Source organism: Nyctereutes procyonoides, unplaced genomic scaffold (assembly GCF_905146905.1).
Source record: "Nyctereutes procyonoides isolate TBG_1078 unplaced genomic scaffold, NYPRO_anot_genome, whole genome shotgun sequence".
Classification (NCBI taxonomy): domain Eukaryota; kingdom Metazoa; phylum Chordata; class Mammalia; order Carnivora; family Canidae; genus Nyctereutes; species Nyctereutes procyonoides.
This window is the reverse complement of record NW_026575043.1, coordinates 40150904-40170677: the sequence shown is the minus strand read 5'-3', so window position 1 is coordinate 40170677 and position 19774 is coordinate 40150904. Positions and strand designations below refer to the sequence as shown.

The 19774-nt window shown below is 48.2% G+C and overlaps 1 protein-coding gene across 3 annotated transcripts in view; it reads left to right on the top strand.

Annotated features, from left to right (window-relative positions):
• OSBP2 (oxysterol binding protein 2) overlaps window positions 1-19341 on the top strand; it is a 175437-nt gene extending 156096 nt beyond the window's left edge. The window contains exons 6-14 of one of the 3 annotated variants that reach the window (XM_055322760.1): window positions 747-798; window positions 1053-1199; window positions 2207-2452; window positions 4828-4948; window positions 5214-5317; window positions 5390-5485; window positions 5572-5756; window positions 12443-12669; window positions 12856-19341. In XM_055322760.1, coding sequence (XP_055178735.1) covers window positions 747-798; window positions 1053-1199; window positions 2207-2452; window positions 4828-4948; window positions 5214-5317; window positions 5390-5485; window positions 5572-5756; window positions 12443-12669; window positions 12856-12998 — 1321 coding nt within the window. In that variant the 3' untranslated portion in view covers window positions 12999-19341. Of the gene's footprint in view, window positions 1-746; window positions 799-1052; window positions 1200-2206; window positions 2453-4827; window positions 4949-5213; window positions 5318-5389; window positions 5486-5571; window positions 5757-12442; window positions 12670-12852 lie in introns of all 3 variants that reach the window. The other 2 variants (XM_055322761.1, XM_055322759.1) reach the window with 2 other exon arrangements.
• Window positions 19342-19774: the final 433 nt, after the last annotated feature.

Genomic DNA, 19774 nt, shown 5'->3' with positions numbered 1-19774 from the left:
CCAACAGCCCCAGGCCTCTCTGCTGCCACCCAACCGGCAAGTAGGTGACCCCTGTGCTCAACACTCTTCACTGGTTCCCTAGCCTCCTGACACAGCCCCAAGGCTCAAAGTGCCACCTTCCCTAGTTGTTAGCCACTCTGGGCTGTGGCTGGGGCTTCTGCCAAGGGGGCCCCTTGCCCTAATGCCCCAGTGACTCCTCCCCATTTCCTGGGACCCTGACTGCCAAGTGCCTGTCCCTTGCCCCAGCTGGCCCAGGTGCCCTGTCCTTGGGCCCCACCAACCATCTCACCATAAGTATTTGCAGGCACAGGGATATATCTGACCCACTTCCTGCCCTTCTGGAACCCAGGTCTAGTGTGAGAGTCAGACCAGCAAACAGTGGGGACACAGCGGGGCCTGTCTGTGATGGAGGGGGCTGGGAGGTCCCTAGGCGGCTCTGCCAGAGGAAATGGCCACCCCCAGCTTCATCCAGGACCTGGGTCAGCCAGTCCCAGGAGGGGGCTGTATGCAGAGACTTCGGGCCACTTTGCTGAAGTGGCTCCTCCTAAGGGGCATCAGTGCATGGGAGCCCCTCCAATCACTGCCCCAGGCCTTCAGCGCAGTTGAATGTCCCAAACGGGAGATGTCCCCTTGGAGAAGCAGCCCTGGGGTGGGGCGCCCCTTGCACCTCATGAGGGGTCTGGCTAGGTCCCCAGGATGCCTCAGGATTTGTAAATAACTTGCCTCCCCTTTTGTGTTTCTTCCAGAAAAGCAGAGGGTGGGACCACAGGCTCAGTGGACTGGACCTCATCAGACAATGTAAGTGAGGGGAGACCCCAAGGGTGTCCGGAGGGCAGGCTGGCACCGTGGGCTCTGGGCCCCTGGGGGTGGCCTCGGTGCCCTGGCTGCCCACACCCTGGTCTGACCGATCGGGCAATCAGCCTGCCGCTGCGCCAGCAACTCGCAGCCAGTGGCCAGCTCGGTCCTCAGACTGCACTGGGTGGAGGTAGGGCCAGGGCTGGAGGGCTGGAGGGGCGCCCGGCCTCCACTAGCAGCCACATTCTCTCTGGCAGGTGCTAGATGGCGCCTCGCTTGTGCCCAAGGGCCCCCCCAAAGTCAAGAGGCGTGTCCGCATTCCTGACAAACCCAACTACAGCCTTAATCTCTGGAGCATCATGAAGAACTGCATTGGCCGGGAGCTCTCCAAGATCCCCATGCCGGTACGGGCTGGAGCCGGCGGCCGCAGCAGGCTCCGCGGGCTCTTGGTGTGCATTGGGGAGAGACCATGGCCTCTGAGAAGTATAAGCAGCCCAGGTGTTATTTTCTTAATGACACCGGAGGAGCATGTAACACATGATCAAATCGTGTTCAACGACGTTGCCAAAATCCCCCTGAGAACAGAGGTTTCAGGCTCTGAGGGAAGGGGGGGACCCCCAGAGAGCACCTCTGCCCCTGGCAGGGCTTCATAGTATCCTGGCTGGCCCAACCTCGTAGAAGGAGGCAGCAGGGCTGGGCCGTCCCCTCTGCCCAGAGTGGTCTCTGGTGCCCATGCCAGTGAGGTCACACAGTGAGGGTAGAGCTGGCATCCTCGTGCCGCCAGGCTGCGATGGCATCTCCGGGGAGGAAGAGCTTTGGGTTCCGGCCAGACTTGGTTTCACTGTGTGCCCTGCGGCCAAGCCTCGTCACGGCTATGGCCTGTGTGTCCACATCTGCAAAGCGGGGAGGGTCACAGAGGCCACACAACAGTGTCTGGGTGGACGAGAGAACACAGGGCCGTCCCTGTCTGAGGCCAGGATTGGGGGCCACCTACAGGAACTTTACCAGAAACCCAGCAGAACAGCTCAGAAGGAAGACCCCCTCATCCACCCACCCACCCACCCATCCACTCACTGACTCTGACTCTGCAGACCAAGTCAGAAACCCTGGCGTCTGTGGCATTCCCATCCTCGGAGGGGAGAGTGACAGTAACCACCAGCGCCAGGGTACGAGATAGAGCAGGTCAGAAAGCAGTGAGGCTGTGGAGAAACTGAGGCCGGAGGCGCTGGGGAGGAGCGTGCAGGGAGCAGTGGGTTTGAACAGGGCTTTAGAGCAGAGGAAATTCACGGTGAAAGCGCCCCCTAGCAGCGGTGCCCACGGACACCTGAGCAAGTGAGGGTGCCTGCCGACCTGGGGCCCAGGGGTCCGGGGGTCCGCGCCGGAGCCGCGCCTGACCGCTGCCTGTCCACAGGTCAACTTTAACGAGCCCCTGTCCATGCTCCAGCGGCTGACGGAGGACCTGGAGTACCACCACCTGCTGGACAAGGCGGTGCACTGCACCAGCTCGGTGGAGCAGATGTGCCTGGTGGCCGCCTTCTCCGTGTCCTCCTACTCCACCACTGTGCACCGCATCGCCAAGCCCTTCAACCCCATGCTGGGGGAGACCTTTGAGCTGGACCGCCTCGATGACATGGGCCTGCGCTCCCTCTGCGAGCAGGTGAGCTCGACTCACGCTCCGCTGATCCACTCCAGCCAGGCCCGCGCCTGCGGGGCCAAGCCAGTCAGCAGCTGGGCCTCCTGCAGCAGGGGCAGGTCCGGGGACACGCCATCTGTCCCAGGACAGAGTCAGGGCTGGTGTGCAGGGCAGGGGAGGCCCCTCTCCTTGCTAGGAACCATGCAGCCATCGAGGGATATGTGTCTGGTGCTGTCCAGAGTGGACAGGTGGTGTGTTCAGGTGGACCAGAGCGGGGGAGGTGGCAGGCAGAGGGGAGCCTGGTCAGTGATGGTGCAGGCTTAGAGCGTGAGGAGCTCCTGGGGTCCAGAGGTCCTGCCGTGGGGAGGGGGGCCAGGTCAGCTTGCCCTTATCCCTTCTCCATGCCTTCCCTACAGAGATGCGTATTCTCACGGGGCGGAGCCAAAACTGGGCCCTGAGGTCTGGGAGCCTCAGCAGTGGCATCTCAGCCTGAGCTTTGGCGCCCTTGTCTGAAAAGGGGTGACTCTGTTGGTGCCTCCCCCGCTGCTAGGAGGACTCAAGTGGGTGCTGCATGAAGGCATCCAACATAGAGCTTCCCAAGTGGGCTGCTGGACATCAGCTGTGGGCCAGTCACTGTTCTGGGCTTGGGACGGAGCTCAGAAAGCAGATCTTCTTCTTCATGGCCAAGTGGCTAGTTTAAAAGGCGTGCTTCGGCTGCAGCGTAGCACTACAGGAGGGTGGTGGCCGTGACACACCAGGGCACGTGGGAGGCAGAGCACAGGCTGCTTAGAAAGCAGAGCCTGGGGATCTGCTAACTCTTTAGATGTGGGGTGAAGGAGGAGGGAGGGAGGCAAAAGAAAGCAGCAAGGATGAGCCTGGTGTTCTGGGCCTGAACTCCTGAGTGAATTCACTTCTTCACCGAACAGAGTTGACCCAGTGCCCCCAAAGCACCAGGTGCTGAGCGGACGGGGTGCCTGTTCTCCTGAGAGGGGCCATGAGGAGCAGGTGCTGCATGTGTCGGATGGTTCTGGCTCCTTTAGAGAGCTGGCTGAAGTTGAGAGAGAGAAAGGAGCACAGGCCAGAGAGGAAGTGGGCAGGCAGCCTGAGGCCTCCGGTTTCACTGTGTGTGGCAGGTGGAGGAGTCTTGTCACACCTGACTTATTTTATGGGGCCCCCCTGGCTGCCACAGAGAGTAAAGCCTGCAGCCGCTTTGCACCACCCACTCTGGCCTGGGGGGGGATGGGGCGGGTTCTAGATGTATTTTGAAGAAAACACAGCCAGGATTTACTAAGGATTAGAGGAGGAACACAAGAAAGAAGGCCAGGGATGACTCCGAAGCATCTGGCGTGAGCAGCTGTTACGACGTGATCATCAGCCTGAGCAGGAAGCCATGACGCAGAGCTCCAGGCATGTGCTTGAGTATGCCAGTGTGGAGGGCTCTAGGGCACTTAGGCCTTGGCCGTGGGCGACAAGGAGTAGTTGGTGGGTCTGACTTGTGCTTCTGAGGCCAGGGAGGAAGTAAGGTGTCACTTCCAGTGACAGGAGACAATGAGAGATGCAGGTGGGCACGTGAGGCAATCTGGTCAGTCCAAACAGCCACCTGAGTGGAACATCCGGTGGGCAGCTGGAGGGCACAGCTGGGCCCAAGCCTGCCTGAGGCCGAGATCCAGCGGCAAGGTGCCCTGGGGAGTGAGGAAGCTGGGGGGAGGCTGAGCCCTAGGACCCTACCACCAAAGGAGCCATGGAGATGAGGAAGAACAAAGAAGGGGGGAAGCGGATGGGGGGGCACTGGCAGGTGAGGCGGCAGTAAGGGGTGCCCAGTGCCAGAGTGGAGTGGCGAGGGGCAGGGCTGTACAGAGCTTGCTGCACCACCGTCCACACCCGGGGCAGGCAGGCCGCTGAGGTAGATTCCCGCTCTGGAGCCTTGCTGGCCTGGAGGGAGGAAGGAAGTTAGAATGGCTTCCCTGGCCTGGCCCCCCGTGCAACACAGCACAGTAGATGCAGCCCTTTGCAGATGAGTGGGGCAGCTAACTAGAGAGTGGGCACAGTAGCCCTCAGCACAGCCTGTCCCAGGGGCCTCCTTGAGGCCAGGCTCTGTTGTCACCCCCATTCAGAGCCCAAGTCCAGCAGAGAGAAGCCTCGGCCCTCTTCTCCCGACCACAGCAAACCCAGGACAGCCCCGGCTGGTCCCACTACCACACCCTTGCTTTCTCACTCAAAGCACCATCCTTCCTGGGGGCTGCTATGAGTCTGTGGTCCCTAGAGGAACAGGCAGGCCTGCTCCCAGAGCCAGGGAGCCGGTCGTGCTGAGCATGGGGCAGGCTGTCCCCCCAGCTGGTTGGGGAGCGAGCCTGGGCCCATGTCCAGCAGACGCTCATGTCCTGTGGGTCTGGTCTCAGGTGAGCCACCACCCACCATCAGCTGCACACTACGTGTTCTCCAAGCATGGCTGGAGCCTCTGGCAGGAGATCACCATCTCCAGCAAGTTCCGGGGAAAATACCTGTCCATCATGCCGCTAGGTGAGCTGGAGCCCTGTGCTCTCCAAGGACAGAAAGATGTTCTGGATAAGGGGGAGGGTTTTACCAACCCAGAAGCCAGCTTGGGGCCTCCGTGAGTGACATTAGTCTTTCCGCAAATCGGCTTCCCACCTCCCTGGCCTATGTCCTGTCTCCAGTCTACATGAATACTGCTTCCAGTTGTCAGGACCCTGGGACTGTGGGCAGGCGGGTTGGCTGGGGCCTAGCATGGTGAGCCATGACCTCTGACCCTGTATCTGGCTTCCAGGTGCCATCCACTTAGAATTCCAGGCCAGTGGGAATCACTACGTGTGGAGGAAGAGCACCTCGACTGTGCATAACATCATTGTGGGCAAGCTCTGGATCGACCAGGTCAGGAGGGTGCCCTCAGGGAGGGGCATGTGGCCTAGAGGTGGGCTGCTGATGACTACCCTCCCTCACCAGACAGGGGACATTGAGATCGTGAACCATAAGACCAAGGACCGGTGCCAGCTAAAGTTCTTGCCCTATAGCTACTTCTCCAAAGAGGTAGCCCGGAAAGTAAGCATGGCCACCCCTTAGGATCTCGAGGGGAAGGGGTGCTAGAGTGGGGTGTGTGCCTATGCTGATCCTGCCAATGTCCACAGGTGACAGGAGTGGTGAGTGACAGTCAGGGCAAAGCCCACTACGTGCTGTCAGGCTCGTGGGATGAACAGATGGAGTGCGCCAAGATCGTGCAAAGCAGCCCCAGCAGCCCCAGCTCGGATGGGAAGCAGAAGACAGTGTACCAGACGCTGCCAGCCAAGCTGCTGTGGAAGAAGTACCCACTGCCGTGAGTGGGGCTGCAGGGCGGGTAGAGAGCAGGCAGGGAGCAGAGGCTGGAGGCAAGGGGATAGAGGGCAGGCAGAGGATAGCATCCAGCCAGACAAGAGATCAGTGGCAGACACTGGGGTGGAGACGGAGGTTCTGTCCACATGTAGGCAGAGGCCGTGTTCTGCAGCTGACACCCCCGTGTGGGAGACAGACACCCAGGTATAAGTAAGCATGGCCATATCAAGTGGTAGCAAGTCCTGTGAAGGCTTTAAACGGGCTGGTAAGGACAGAGTCAGTCCCACAGTCCAAGGAACAAAAACCAAATGCAAGAAACAGAAGACTATAAAAAGTGGTACGGCAGGTTCCAAAGAGAGCAAAACAGAAGTTTTACAAAGGAAAAATTAAGTAACTGAACTTGAGAACCCCCATTGGGAAGGTTGAATAGAATCCATCAACTGAATATAGGTCAGCTAAAGAGACAAGACCTGGAAAAGACAAAAAGCTAACAGAGAGAAAGCTCACCACCAGGGCCCCGAGTGAGTCCCTGGAGCAGCAGCCCTGGGAGCCCAGAATCTCAGGAAGACCCCTGGGGTGGCTAGCCACACGTCAGGCTAGTGAGCAGAGTCTAGCATACTTCTAGTCAGAGTCCAGAAGGAAAGAGACCATAGCTGAGGAGCAAACTGCAGGGAATCTTCCACACCAAATCTATAGTAGAAATGCTGAAACTAAGTCAAATAGAAAGTATGAAGCAGCCAGTTGTGAAAAAGACACGTGTGACTTTCTGTGGAGTAGCAGAGTGACAGCTGTGTCTCCTCCACCTCCGCGATGATGGAGGCTTGGAGACCGCTGAATGAGACCTTCCATGTGCAGAAAGACTCCCTGACAGCGTACAGTCATACACACCCAGCGAGAACACCTTTACAGAATTTTAAAGTATTTTATTTTTAAAGTATTTTATTTTCAGACATATAAAAACTCATGTTGCCACCAGCAGACCCACATTAAAGGATACATCTCCTGTGGAAGGAAAGTGGTCCCAAATGGAAGCACTGAGTTGTATGAATGAAAAAAGAACCAAAACTATGTGAACCTAAGTGAACAGTAACTAAACAGGAATGGTGATGATGTCTTGTGGAATTTAGACTCTAAACATAAAATATAACTATGTGATCACTTAAGTCAGAAGAGGGATAAATGAAAGGAAACTTCTCAAAGGCCTTTGCACTACCCAAGAAGAAGGTCAAGAAGGTATGTTAACTTTTGGCTGTGTGAAGGCTGCTTGTTATAATTCCCAGAATAATCATTACAACAATGTTTAATTGAAATCCCAGAAGAAAAAGAAAGACAAAAAAACAAAAACAAAAACAAAGGAAAAGAAAGAAATAATTAAATAATGCAGCTACATTTCCCAGAATAAGAACAAAGAGATGGGAGACCTTGTGTTGAAGGGCCTGTAGGGTTTCAGACACCAGAGGTAAAAGCTTTCACCCAAACCATACTACAGTGAAAATTTAAAATGCCAAGGAGAAGATTCTAATGGCTTCCAGAGAAGAATGCAAGAAGATTACAATGAAGGATAAAGAATCAGACTGACAAATCAGAAAGATCAACATCTTTCAATAGCCAATGTCTGGAGTAATATTTTCAAAGTAGAAGAAAACAAAATTAGAAGGTTAAGATTTTTATCCAGCCAAACTATCATTTAAATGCGAGAACATTAACAACAACAACAGAAAATGTCATCAGGCAAACAACCTCAGAAGGTTTGCCACACAAAACCCACAATGAAAACGGTATTAGAACTTTAAAAAAATTTAAAAAAAAAAGAAAGAAAAAAAGAAAATTGTATTAGAAAAAGCATTTAAAAAAAAAAGAAAAAGAAAAAGCATTTTATTTATTTGTTTTAGAGAGAGAAGGAATGAGAAAGAGAGTGAGCGGGGGTGGGAGGGGTGATGGTGGAGGGAGGGGAGGCCGAGGAAGAGGCAGAGACAGAGAATCTTAACCAGGCTTCATGCCCAACACTAAGCTGACCTGGGGCTCAATCTCATGATCTGAGATCGTGACCTGAGCCAAAACCAAGAGTCCATGCTTAACCAACTGAGCCACCCAGGTGTTCCTAGTACTTTGAAAGGGGGAGAAAAAAAATCCAGAAGCTGCTTTACTAAGACCACAGTAGAAGAGAAAAAACTCCCATAATAATCCAGAACTTAAGATGTAGATAATGTTAACATGACAGGGTCTGAGGAGAGTGGAGACGGCATCAAGGAATGTGAAGGATCACTATGTTCTTATTAGAAGGAAGAGACAAATATGTTTAAAATAGTAAGAAAAGATGAAAAGAAAAAAGGACAAATAAAAACAGTAAATCAACACAGTAGGAATAGGCCCAAGCATAACAAATAAAAACAGGTGAAACTCACTAGTCAAAAAGCAAAATACTGAGTGGATTTTTAAAAATCCAGATACATGCACCTTCTAAGAAATGTCAAAAACAAAGACATGCAGAGGTTGAAAGTAAAAGACATCATGGGAATACCTAACTGAAAAAACTGTAAGAGCTATGTTAATATCAAATAAAATAGACTTTAATAAGACAAAAGCATCATTAGGGATGGAAGAGTTGCTACATGACAAAAGTTTGAGTTCTTCAGAAAATATGAGTTTCACTATGCATGTGATGAAACAGCCTCAAAAATACACATAGCATATATTGATATTAAAGGGAGAAATTGATATATCCATTACCACGATGGGAGACATAGAGACTTCATTACACCTTTCCCACTTGTTGATCAGTCAGATGCAGAGCAGGGCTGGGAGGTGAGGGGATCAGCAAGCATCTGAGATCAAAACAGCACAGGATATCTACATACTTGCAGTTGTATCAGAGACTTTTTACTTTTTACCCCAGTAGACACCAAATGTATATGAAGATCTATTGTGTATTGAACCTTAAAGAAAGACTCAACAGAATTAGAGGGTAGCATATAGACCACATCTGTGATAAGACAACTAATTCAGAAGTTATGAACAAGATGACAGAAAGTCCCCACATGTTTGGAAAAAATTGTTAAGTTGCTAAATAACGCATGCGTAAAATAATAAATTAGAATGAAAAATTTAAAATACCTAAATTGGAGCACCTGGGTGGCTCAGTTAGTTAAGTGTCTGCCTGCAGCTCAGGTCATGATCCCAGGGTCCTGGAATCAAGCCCCAAGTCAGGCTCCCTACTTAGCGGGGAACCTGCTTCTCCTTCTCCCTCTGCTTGTTCTCTCTCTCAAATAAATAAAATCTTATCATAAAATACTTAAAATTTAATGAGAATAGATGTAACAAAGGTGATGCTTCATAGGAAACGGATTGCCTTAAACAGGCACATATATAAGCTCGTTCATTTTGAGACTTTTTTTTTTTCTGAGTTTCTAATCTAAGAAATTAGAGAAAGGTCAATATATAAACCAGAAGAAAGAAGAAAGACTTAGTATTACAAAGATGTTATGATTTAAAGAGTAGATCAAACAAAATCCCAACAGTGATTTTCATTGCTTGATATTATGATTTTTAAGTTTATACTGAAGAACAGAGAGCCAAAACATGTCTGAAGAACAACAGAGGAATAAGCACTAGCCCTATTCTAGATATCATGACTTATTTTGAAGCTGCAATAGAACAGTGAGCCCAGGGCACTTGGGTGGCTCAGTGGTTGAGCGTCTGCCTTTGGCTCAGGGCACGATCCCACAGTCCTGGAATCGAGTCTCACATCGAGCTCCCTGCCTGGAGCCTGCTCCTCCCTCTGCCTACATCTCTGCCTCTCTCTGTGTCTCTCAAGAATAAATAAATAAAAATAAAAATAAAGAACAGTGAGCCTGGGAAACAGACCCATGGATGTATATATCTTTGGTATGTAACAAAGGTGATGTGAGATCATGTGGAAAGATGGCATTTTTCCCTAAAAAAAAATTAGGAAACTGGTTATCCATATGGAAAAAGATTAACTGAATCTCTCCCTGACATTATAATAGAAATTGGCTCTACATAAAAGTCTTAGAAAAAGTATTAAGCCTGATTTGCTGTTAAACAATAAGTTAAACTCTAAGGAGAAAATACTGATGAGTTCTTTTAGACCTTAGGGAAATAGATCTTAAGACACAGAACAGTACTGATGTACTGAACTATATTAAAATATTTTTTCATTAAAAGAAGTTTTGCTCATTAAATGACAATTTAAAGTGAAAATACAGTATATAAACTTGCAGAAGATAATCATAACACTTAATACCCAACAACAGATCAGTATTGAGAATACATAAAAAAGTATTCGACCACAGTTGAAAATAATAACTAAAAAAAAAAGTCAAGAATACCTAATACATGAATAAAGCAAAAGCAATCCGGAAGAAAAAGCCCAAGAGCCATGAGGAAGAATTTCACACAAGAATTAATACATGTGACCAGTCATCATATGAAAATGATCAACATCATTGGTAAACAGGGGAATGCAAATCAAAGCCACATGAGACCATCTTGCCTTCATTCAATTAAAGAAAAATTAAAAACCTGACAGTAGGGGATCCCTAGGTGGCTCAGCGGTTTGGCGCCTGCCTTTGGCCCAGGGTGTGATCCTGGAGCCTCGGGATCGAGTCCCGCGTCGGGCTCCCGGCATGGAGCCTGCTTCTCCCTCTGCCTGTGTCTCTGCCTCCCTCTCTCTTTCTGTGTCTATCATGAATAAATAAATAAAATCTTTAAAAAAAAAAAAAAAAACAAAAAAAACCTGACAGTATCAAGTGTGGAAGAAGATGTAGATCCACGATATCTCTTACACATCGCTGGTGAGGATGTGAATTGGTGCCACCATGTTGAAAAGCAGGTTAGCCTTACCTCCTAAAGAAGCATGCCACGGACGCTATAGCCCAGCAATTCCACTCAAGAGAAATTCCTGCAAACGTACAACAGGAAACGTGCATAATATTACTCCAAAGCAAAAACTTGTAAACAACCCAGATCTACCGAACGAATAACTGTGGTATTATTCACAGGAGGCAATATTACACAGTAATATTCATGCATTGAAACTAATGAACCACAGAAATATGCAACAATATAAATTTTAGTAATATAATAAAAAAAAGTCCCAGAAGGTTATTACATACATCATGATATTCTTTTTTATACGGTTAAAAACAAGTATGTAAATATAAGTATATGAGTACACACATACATGCACATTGAATACTATTTAAATATTCAATAAAATTATATTAAAAGGTAAGCAAGGGACTAATGAGCCCAGGAGTCTTTCTGACAGCTGCCTGAGGAGGGGATAGATTGGTGAGTTTTCCATATGGTTAGATGTAGGTTTTGTCAGGATTCTACCTTTTGTTTAGAGGTTCTTCTGGTGGTTAAGTTGCATTAATACAAGCGAGGCATGCAAGGACCAATAAAAAGAGGGTGTCACATAAAAGGGATCATGACTAATCCAAAGCTGTACACCTGACATTCAAAAAAGTGAACAAAAAGGAAAAAAAAAAGATAGACTTAAATCCAATATATCAGTAATTACATTAATTACTCTCATTACAGGTATGAGATTTCAGATATGTTTTAAAAATCCAACTATACCTGGTTTATGAGAGATACATCTAAGTAAGAAAGTGAAAAAAGACTGGAATAACAAGATGGAAAAAGATATGTTCACAGAAATAACAAACAAAAGCTGCTGTAGCTATATTAATGTTGCAAAACAGACTTTAAAACAAAAGGTAAGACAGGAGCTAAGAGGGACATAATGATAAAGGCTCAATTCACTAAGATGAGCTTTAAATCTGAACATATCCTGTGCTTAAAAAACATAGCCTCAAAATATTAACAGCAAAAGTTGGCAGAAAGACAAGGAGAAAGGGATCAATTTACAACCAAAGTAGGACATTTTAACAAAACCCTCTTAGTAATGGCTAGAAACAAACAAAATAAAGAGTTTAAACCATAGAATCTACTGGACAACTGTAGGAAACATTCTCTGCAGGTACACATGGAACATCTGCAAAAACTGATCATACACTGACTGCGTCTTTCAGCAAATTTCAAAGAACTAAGATTATGCCAGTATATTGTCTGTTTCCAAGGCAATTATACTAGAAATAAAGGTGACTAGAAAAAATCCCCAGATGTTTATAAATTCAAGAAATGAACTTCCAACTAATCCACGGATCTAAGAAGATACGGTGGACATCAGAAAATGTAACTGCATAAAGGGGCAGGGACTATAAAGGCAAACTCAGTAAAGCAGAGAAACCTAAAAGAGAGTCAACAAAATTTCACCTTCAACCAATGAAGAGCGTGGAGGCACCTGGCCAGGCCTGCAGAGTGGGGAGAGGCGCCAACCTCACAGATGTGAAGGGAGGACATCGCCAGTCCCAGACGTGAAAAGCATTAGTGATGAGATTGGAAACAACTTCGCATTGATCTAGTTGAAAAACTGGTGGAAATGCGCTGATTCCCAGAGGAGTAGAATGTAGCAAAACTAGAGGCAGGTGCGTGGAGCGGGCGAGGTAGGGCCAGGGTAGGAGGAAGGAGCCAGGCGGGAGCAGCGGGCGGGGCCGCTCGGGGCGGGGCCGGGGCGGGGCCCGTGCAGGTGCAGGGCGCTCAGCCCCTCTCAGCCCCGCTCAGCCCCGCTCACCCCCGCTCACCCCCCCCCCTCCCGCGCAGGGAGAACGCGGAGAACATGTACTACTTCTCGGAGCTGGCCCTGACCCTCAACGAGCACGAGGAGGGCGTGGCGCCCACCGACAGCCGCCTGCGGCCCGACCAGCGGCTGATGGAGAAGGGGCACTGGGACGAGGCCAACAGCGAGAAGCAGCGGCTGGAGGAGAAACAGCGCGTGTCCAGGCGCCGGAGGCTGGAGGCCTGCTCGCGGGGCTGTGGTGCCGAGGAAGGTGAGGCTGGGCGCAGGCCGAGAGAAGGTACCCTGGGGCTGGGGAGCGGCTCCTTCCTGGAAGGAAGGGAATCGGGGGGGCGGAGGGGACAGGGAGGGGGACAGGGAGGCGGGGCATGGGGAAGGGGGTGGACCAGGAAGGAGGCCCCCGCCCACCCCCCCGCCCGCCCATGTGCCCGTCCAGCAGAGAAGGAGGCCGATGTGTACATGCCGCTGTGGTTCGAGAAGAGGCTGGACCCGCTGACCGGGGAGACGGCCTGCATATACAAGGGCGGCTACTGGGAGGCCAAGGAGAGGCAGGACTGGCACATGTGCCCCAACATCTTCTGAGCGCCACCTCTCCTGCAAATACAGGCGCCTGCACAGCCTGGTCCACCTCTTCTTTAATGCACTCAATTTAGTACTCAGTGGCCCTCCCCCCAAACCTTCCCACCCTCGCCTTTTTTTTTTTAAACACTTTTTTGGGGCTCCCACCTTGGAAGGAGGAAGTGCTGATCTGCATTCTCTTCAGCCCCCAGGTGCTCCGGGTCACCAGAGCCCCTTCATTGTGGACTTGGGTCCCAGTGGGACCCCAGCTCCCAGTTACCACAACTCAGGCAGGCTGGCCCAAGTCCTGGGCTGCCCCAGTCACCAGCCCCACCCAGGGAGGCACTGGCTCCTCCTGAGGAGCCACTTTTGACTTTTTTAGAAAAAACTATCTCCATTTCTTTCCAGCCAAGACGTTTAGTAAATATTTTTAGTACAACACTTAGCAGACAACTTTCTAAGTGTGCTTTCTTGCCACAAATGTGTCCTGGCAAGAGCCCCTTCTTTTTAAGACATCAGGAAGCCAGACCCCTTTGAGCAGGGAGCATTTTGTAGCTTGACATAGCAGGGCCACGTTTGTGTCACGGCTGCCCAGTCACTGGGAGCACGGACTCCACAGAGAAGGGAACTGGAGGGGCCACCTGGCCCAGGAGACCACAGGTCAGTTGTCTCTGGAGCTACAGCTGCACCCACTGTGGGGGAGGGGGCACTGAGGGGCCCCCACGTAGATTTGAGGGCAACAGCCCCTTGCCTAGCCTTGGCCATGTGAGGGCTGCTCCCTCGCCCCAGAGGCCGGGATGGGCTGGGGGGCAGGGCCTGCAGGTGCTCCCCACCCCAGAACCAGGCCCCAAATCAGCAATAAGAACACTCGGCTCAGCCTGGGCTAGTGCCCCCAGGCACCAGAGACCCAGTGTCCCGCCTCGGCCTCAGGCACCTCCGGAGTGCCCATCTCCACACCCCCTGAACTCCTTATTTGCCTGATTTATATATATATGAGATATATTAATATATAAAAAATAGCTATTTTGCTTAAATTTCTATGGTATGTGAAAGCTAAAAAATGATGAAGACAGGGTGCACTCCTGTCTGAGTTTGGCCCTCCTGTCAGCTGTGCCCCGCCCTCTCCTCGGATCCCCTTCCAACAGCTCCTTTCGATTGGTGGGGGGACTGAGCCAGTATGGCCACTGTCCCGGCCCTTCAGAACCCCCACTCCAACCCCTCCCATTTAAGTTTGGTCCTGAAAATTCATCACAGGGTTTTTTTCTGTATACTCCAGGACTGGTTTTGTTTTTATAAGAAAACAAAAGTGAAAACACCAACATATGAAATGCCTTAGGGTGCCCACTCAAGAGGCAGGGCAGGCAGGGTGGGCTGGGTGACCCCACCAGGCCTGCAAGTAGAGCTGTGCAATGTACCTCTTCTCACACTGTGAGGTAGCACCTTCTGACCGGTAATAAAAACCTTGGATTTGTTATTTTCCAAGGACCTGTCCCTGAATGTGTCTGTGACTGGGTGGATCAGGGCTGATGCAGAACAGGTGACAGCCTATGAGGCAGCATGGGGGCAGAGCCTGGGACTTTGTTCTGCTCTCCACTGAGGCACGCAATGGAAAGTTGATCTGAATGGGGAGGGAAAAGAGGAGGGTGGAAGACCTGTTGAGACAGGGTCTGGGACAGGAAGGCTGCAGAGGGCAGAGATATAACCTAGGGGAAGGCTCACAGCTTTGCCTGGGGCTCTCTGGGGCCAAGCCAAGGCACCCACCGTGCTCTTCTCTCGTGCTCTTCTCTCGGAGGGAAGCTCACTTTGGTGAGTTCCAGGGTTACTGGGCAACCATGACCTGGAAGGCTTTTGTTGTCCCAGGTTGCTAAGCAACTCAGATCACTAGCTCCCAGGTCTGGCCAAGAGCAGCTGGGCCTGGCCCACTGTGAGGGGGCTTCCCACTGACAGTGCTTCCAGGTGAAGGATGGGGTCGGGGCAGGGCACCACAAGAGCATCGCAGCCATGCTCCAGTCTCCTGCCCTGAAGCCCCAGTGCTGTGCGATCCAAGGCTGCCCCTGCACAGCTCCTTCCTTACCAGGGCCTTGCCTTCCCACCTGTGGGGAGGCAGGCACTGTGAGTCCTGCAGCTCTCACTGGCCAGAGGTGCAGGGTGGGTGAGGCAACCCCACAGTAAACCTGAACACGGGGCAGTGGAAGAGGGTCTGCCAAGATGGACTACGTGGGCAAAGACCAGAGGTGACAAAAGCCAGGCCACTGAGATAAGGTGAGGGAAGAGCCTGGAGTGAAGTCAGGCAGAGCTCTGAACAGGGAATGACATCAGGTTGATGTTCTTGAACCCCTCTAACCTGATCACAGGAGATCAGCCTACACTCCTCAGTCTATCCACCAGCCATCACTGAGTAGACAAGGTCATAGGAAAAAAGATTCTGCACCATAGGCTATAAGGGGCCTCAAAATACATCTGATCAAAAGATGCAAAGACCTTCATAGATACAACTTTAAAATTTTACTCAATGACCGAGAAGACCTGAGTTAAAAGAGAAAACACCATCTTCACAGATGGCCAGCTGTTGTGTGTTGTTCCCAAATCTATAAATCCAACAGGATCCAAATCCAAATCCTATGAATATTTTTAAACACTTGAGGAGTGGATGATGAACTGTACATGGGAAAGTAACTGAGCAATTCTTGAGAAGGTAGAAGACATGGACTTGACCTGCAGATACCCGAACATGCTGGAAAGCTACCATCAAATTGCTTCCTTTTTCTCCACTGCACTTCTGGCACAGTGTGTCATACTATATAGTTTATTCGTTTGTTGACTGCCTCCCCCACCTCACAATGGACTGTGAGCTTCATGAGAATAGGAATCGTGTCTGTCTTACACACTATAGCATCCCCAGTGACTGAGGAGATGATCTGTAAATAGGTGTTGAATTAATTCCAGGCCAGAAGGCCCAGCCAGAGCAAAAGTTTAGGAGGATACTCCCTAGAGCCACTGGGAAGTGCGGCTGCAGCAGCAATTGTGAGAGGGCCTCAGAGATACAACTGGAAAGAGCTGAACCTAGGGGCCCAGGAAACTCCTGCTCCCACAAACGTGAGAGTCCAAGTCCTTGCTCCTGACAGACTGTGGGGGAGGAGGCCTGACGTTCCCTTACCCCCAGAGCTGGTGCTCAGCATGACATGGGTAAAGGACACCAGATAGAAAAATGTCAAAGTGTAGCAGACACCCCAATGCAGTTTCTGATTCTTCTTATGAAGCTGGCCAACCTAACTTCAACAACAAAACCTGGAAAAGACAGCATGAAAATATAATATGTATTTCAAGCACCTGGGTGGCTCAGTTGGTTAAGCTTTTGACTTCAGCCCGGGTAATGATCTCGGGATCTTGGGATCAAGCCCTGCATGGGACTCCCCAGTGAGTCTCCCTGTCTCTCTCCCTCTGCCCCTCCCCTGCTCATACTCTCTCAAATAATTAAATCTTTTTAAAAAATAGAATTTTCAAAAATCCAAATAGCAAAGAAAATCCTGCCACATACCAAAGATTGATAACTCAGGTTGGTAAATCCATGCCCAACTTAACTTAGGGTTACCACAGAAATGCAAGAATGTGTCAGTATTGGGAAGCTTTTCATTGTAAATCATTAATCAACCACCCTTGTGTAAAACTAGGCATGCTAGATAAAATTTTAAAATATCTTAAAAGCATCCATGAGTTGGAAAGAATATAAAGAATACTCGGGCCAAGTAGTAAATGACTGTAGAAACGTGGAAAGGTAAGAAGAGCTCTGAAGTCTGCTTTTCCCTCATAGCCAATGAACTTAAGTTTCAACTCCCTCAAATGACCTTCCAAGGTAGGGTATGTAATAGGAGATGTCCTCTATAAAGCTGGACTCCCAAAAGTGTATACCTTTGATATAATGAATCCAAAATCAAATACAGGAAAATTGTTTGTCTTAAAGATTAGTCCTAAGCACAGCAGAAAAGAATCCCCTAAGAATTTGTAATCCAGAGCAGACCCTCACGTAGTTTGTTTGTTTGTTTTTTTAATTTATTTATTTATGATAGACATAGAGAAAGAGAGAGGCAGAGACACAGGAGGAGGGAGAAGCAGGCTCCATGCTGGAAGCCTGACATGGGACTCGATCCTGGGACAAAGGCAGGCGTCAAACTGCTGAGCCACCCAGGGATCCCCACGTAGTTTGGTTTTATAGCAAAATATATGCTACCTGGATATCCAGTAAAACCTCTAGCAGAGAGTATAATATGGTCTCAAATTGGCAATGTCCCCAGAGTCACATGAGAGAAGCAAAGAAATCCTCTCTGGAGGCTCTCCCCTTCATTCCAGGCTTATGGAATCCCAAATAGGAAATTGTAAAGAAAATGAATACCTTACAGTGTGATATCTCTAAACATACAAGGAAACACAACACACAAGTTGGCCCATGAGCACAGGCCAACTGAAATAACAGCAGAATCAGACATAAAACTTCTCCATATAGTGAAATTATCAGACAGAAGGTAAAATAAGCACACATAATATATTCCTAGAAATAGAGGTTTTCTAGAATTTTCATTCCTGAAAATGAATGAACAATATTTTTACAAAGCTCTTTAAAAATCATTTAAAATAATAACTTTATAATATTACACTACTAAAGAGCATATTAGTGACACAGAAGTAATATCTGAATAAAGTATTCAGAATAAACACAAAGATATGAAAAATATGAAAAAGAAGACACATAGAGAGTAAAGTGAGAAGATCCCATATGTGTCTAATCAAAATAGAGCAGAACTCTAGCAATATCAAGTGTAGGTGAGGAAGTAGAGAAATGAAGAACTTAGCATGACAGCATGTAAACATTAAACATATACAAACGCTTCTGAAAATAATTTTTAATACTTTTTTTTTTTAAAGAGAGAGTGCAAGTGGGGTGGGGCAGAGGGAGGAGACAGTTAATCTTAAGCAGGCCCCACCTGGAGACCATTGGCAGGGCTTGATATCATGGCCTGAGATCATGACCTGAGCCAAAACCAAGAGTCTGAAGCTTGAGGCACCTGGGTGGCTTAGTCATTTAAGCTGCTGCCTTCAGCTTAATTATTTGAAAATTCCCAAGATGGGACGCCTTGGTGTTTCAGCAGTTGAGTGTCTGCCTTGGGCTCAGGGCATGATCCCGGGGCCTGGGGATCAAGTCCCACACCAGGCTCCACGGGAGGAGCTTGCTTCTCCCTCTGCCTATGTCTCTGCCTCTCTCTGTGTGTCTCTCATGAATAAATAAAATATTTTAAAAATAAAAATAAATAACTATTACCAAGAAGTCATGAGAAAGACCAATATACAGAGTCAATCTCAACAAATCCTCATCAGGAAAATAAAAAGACATCCATAGCTAAATACAATACAGTGAAATGGCAAGACTCTTAAAACAATGAAATCTTAAAAGTAGCCAGATTTGGGGTGGGTGGTGGGAATGACTTCAATGAGCATTGATTAGGCAAGAGCTGACCTCCTAAGAAAGAAGGAAAAAGTTATTTCTCCAAAGTAGAAAAGATTAGTATTCCCAGTAAAAATATCTTTCAGGATCCAAAGGAAAATAAAGGTATTAATAAAAACTTACTAAGACAATATTAAGAGTCTTGAGGAGTTAGACTTTGGTGAGTTAAGTATTAGGTAAAAAGCACAGAGTAATTGCTAAAGGAAGAATAACAGATTTCCAAAACAAGGGAAAACAGTATATGTGTGTGTGTGTGTGTGGGGGGGGAATTTCAGTCAATCTAAAAGGAAGAGGAAAAAGGAATGCAGATAAGGTGGAATAAAAATTACAAAATAAGAAAAATAAGTCAATAATGCATCAAATACACAAAATTTAAGTAAGTTACATCTTTGGGTAAGAATAAAAATATCTGGAATTTAAAAAATCTCACTATATGTTACTTACAAGTATAAACTGAATACAGACAAGATAGATTTTAAAGAAATGTGTATTTCTATATGTCCACTCCTAGAAATAAAAAAGTCAATTTATAAAGATAAAAGATAAAATTCACAAAGTTCTAAAACTTTTATGCACCTAATAACATCTCAAAATAAAGTAAAACAGAATAGTAAGGAGAAATAGATAAATCCACAATCATAATGGAAGATTATAATATACCTCTCCCTGTAGTGAGAGCTCAGATAGGCAAAAAAATAACAGCAATGTTTCCAACAGCACAATTAACAAACTTGATGTAATGGGCAGATAACTGCAGAATACAGGGATGCCTGGGTGGCTCCGTAGTTGAGCATCTGCCTTCAGCTCAGGGTGTGATCGCACAGTCTGAGGATCAACATTGGGCTCCCTGCATGGAGCCTGCTTCTCCCTCTGCTTCTCTCTGCCTCTCTCTCAGTGTCTCTATGAATAAATAAAATCTTTTAAAAAATAACTATAATATAGATTTTTTTTTGAAATGTACATGGAACATTTTTGAGTATTAACCACATATTTGGACCAGTTTAAAGCCTCAGCAAATTTCAAAAGACTAGTATACAGATCACATTCTTAGACCAAAATGAAGACAGTTCAAAATCAATTAACAAAAATGCAATTAGAAAATAAAGCCATTCTTGAACATTTAGAAATACACATTTAAATAATTAATGGGTCAGGGAAGAAAAACCACAGAAATTATAAAATACAGTTAAAAATTAAAATGCTGGGATCCCTGGGTGGCGCAGCGGTTTGGCGCCTGCCTTTGGCCCAGGGCGCGATCCTGGAGACCCAGGATCGAGTCCCACATCGGGCTCCCGGTGCATGG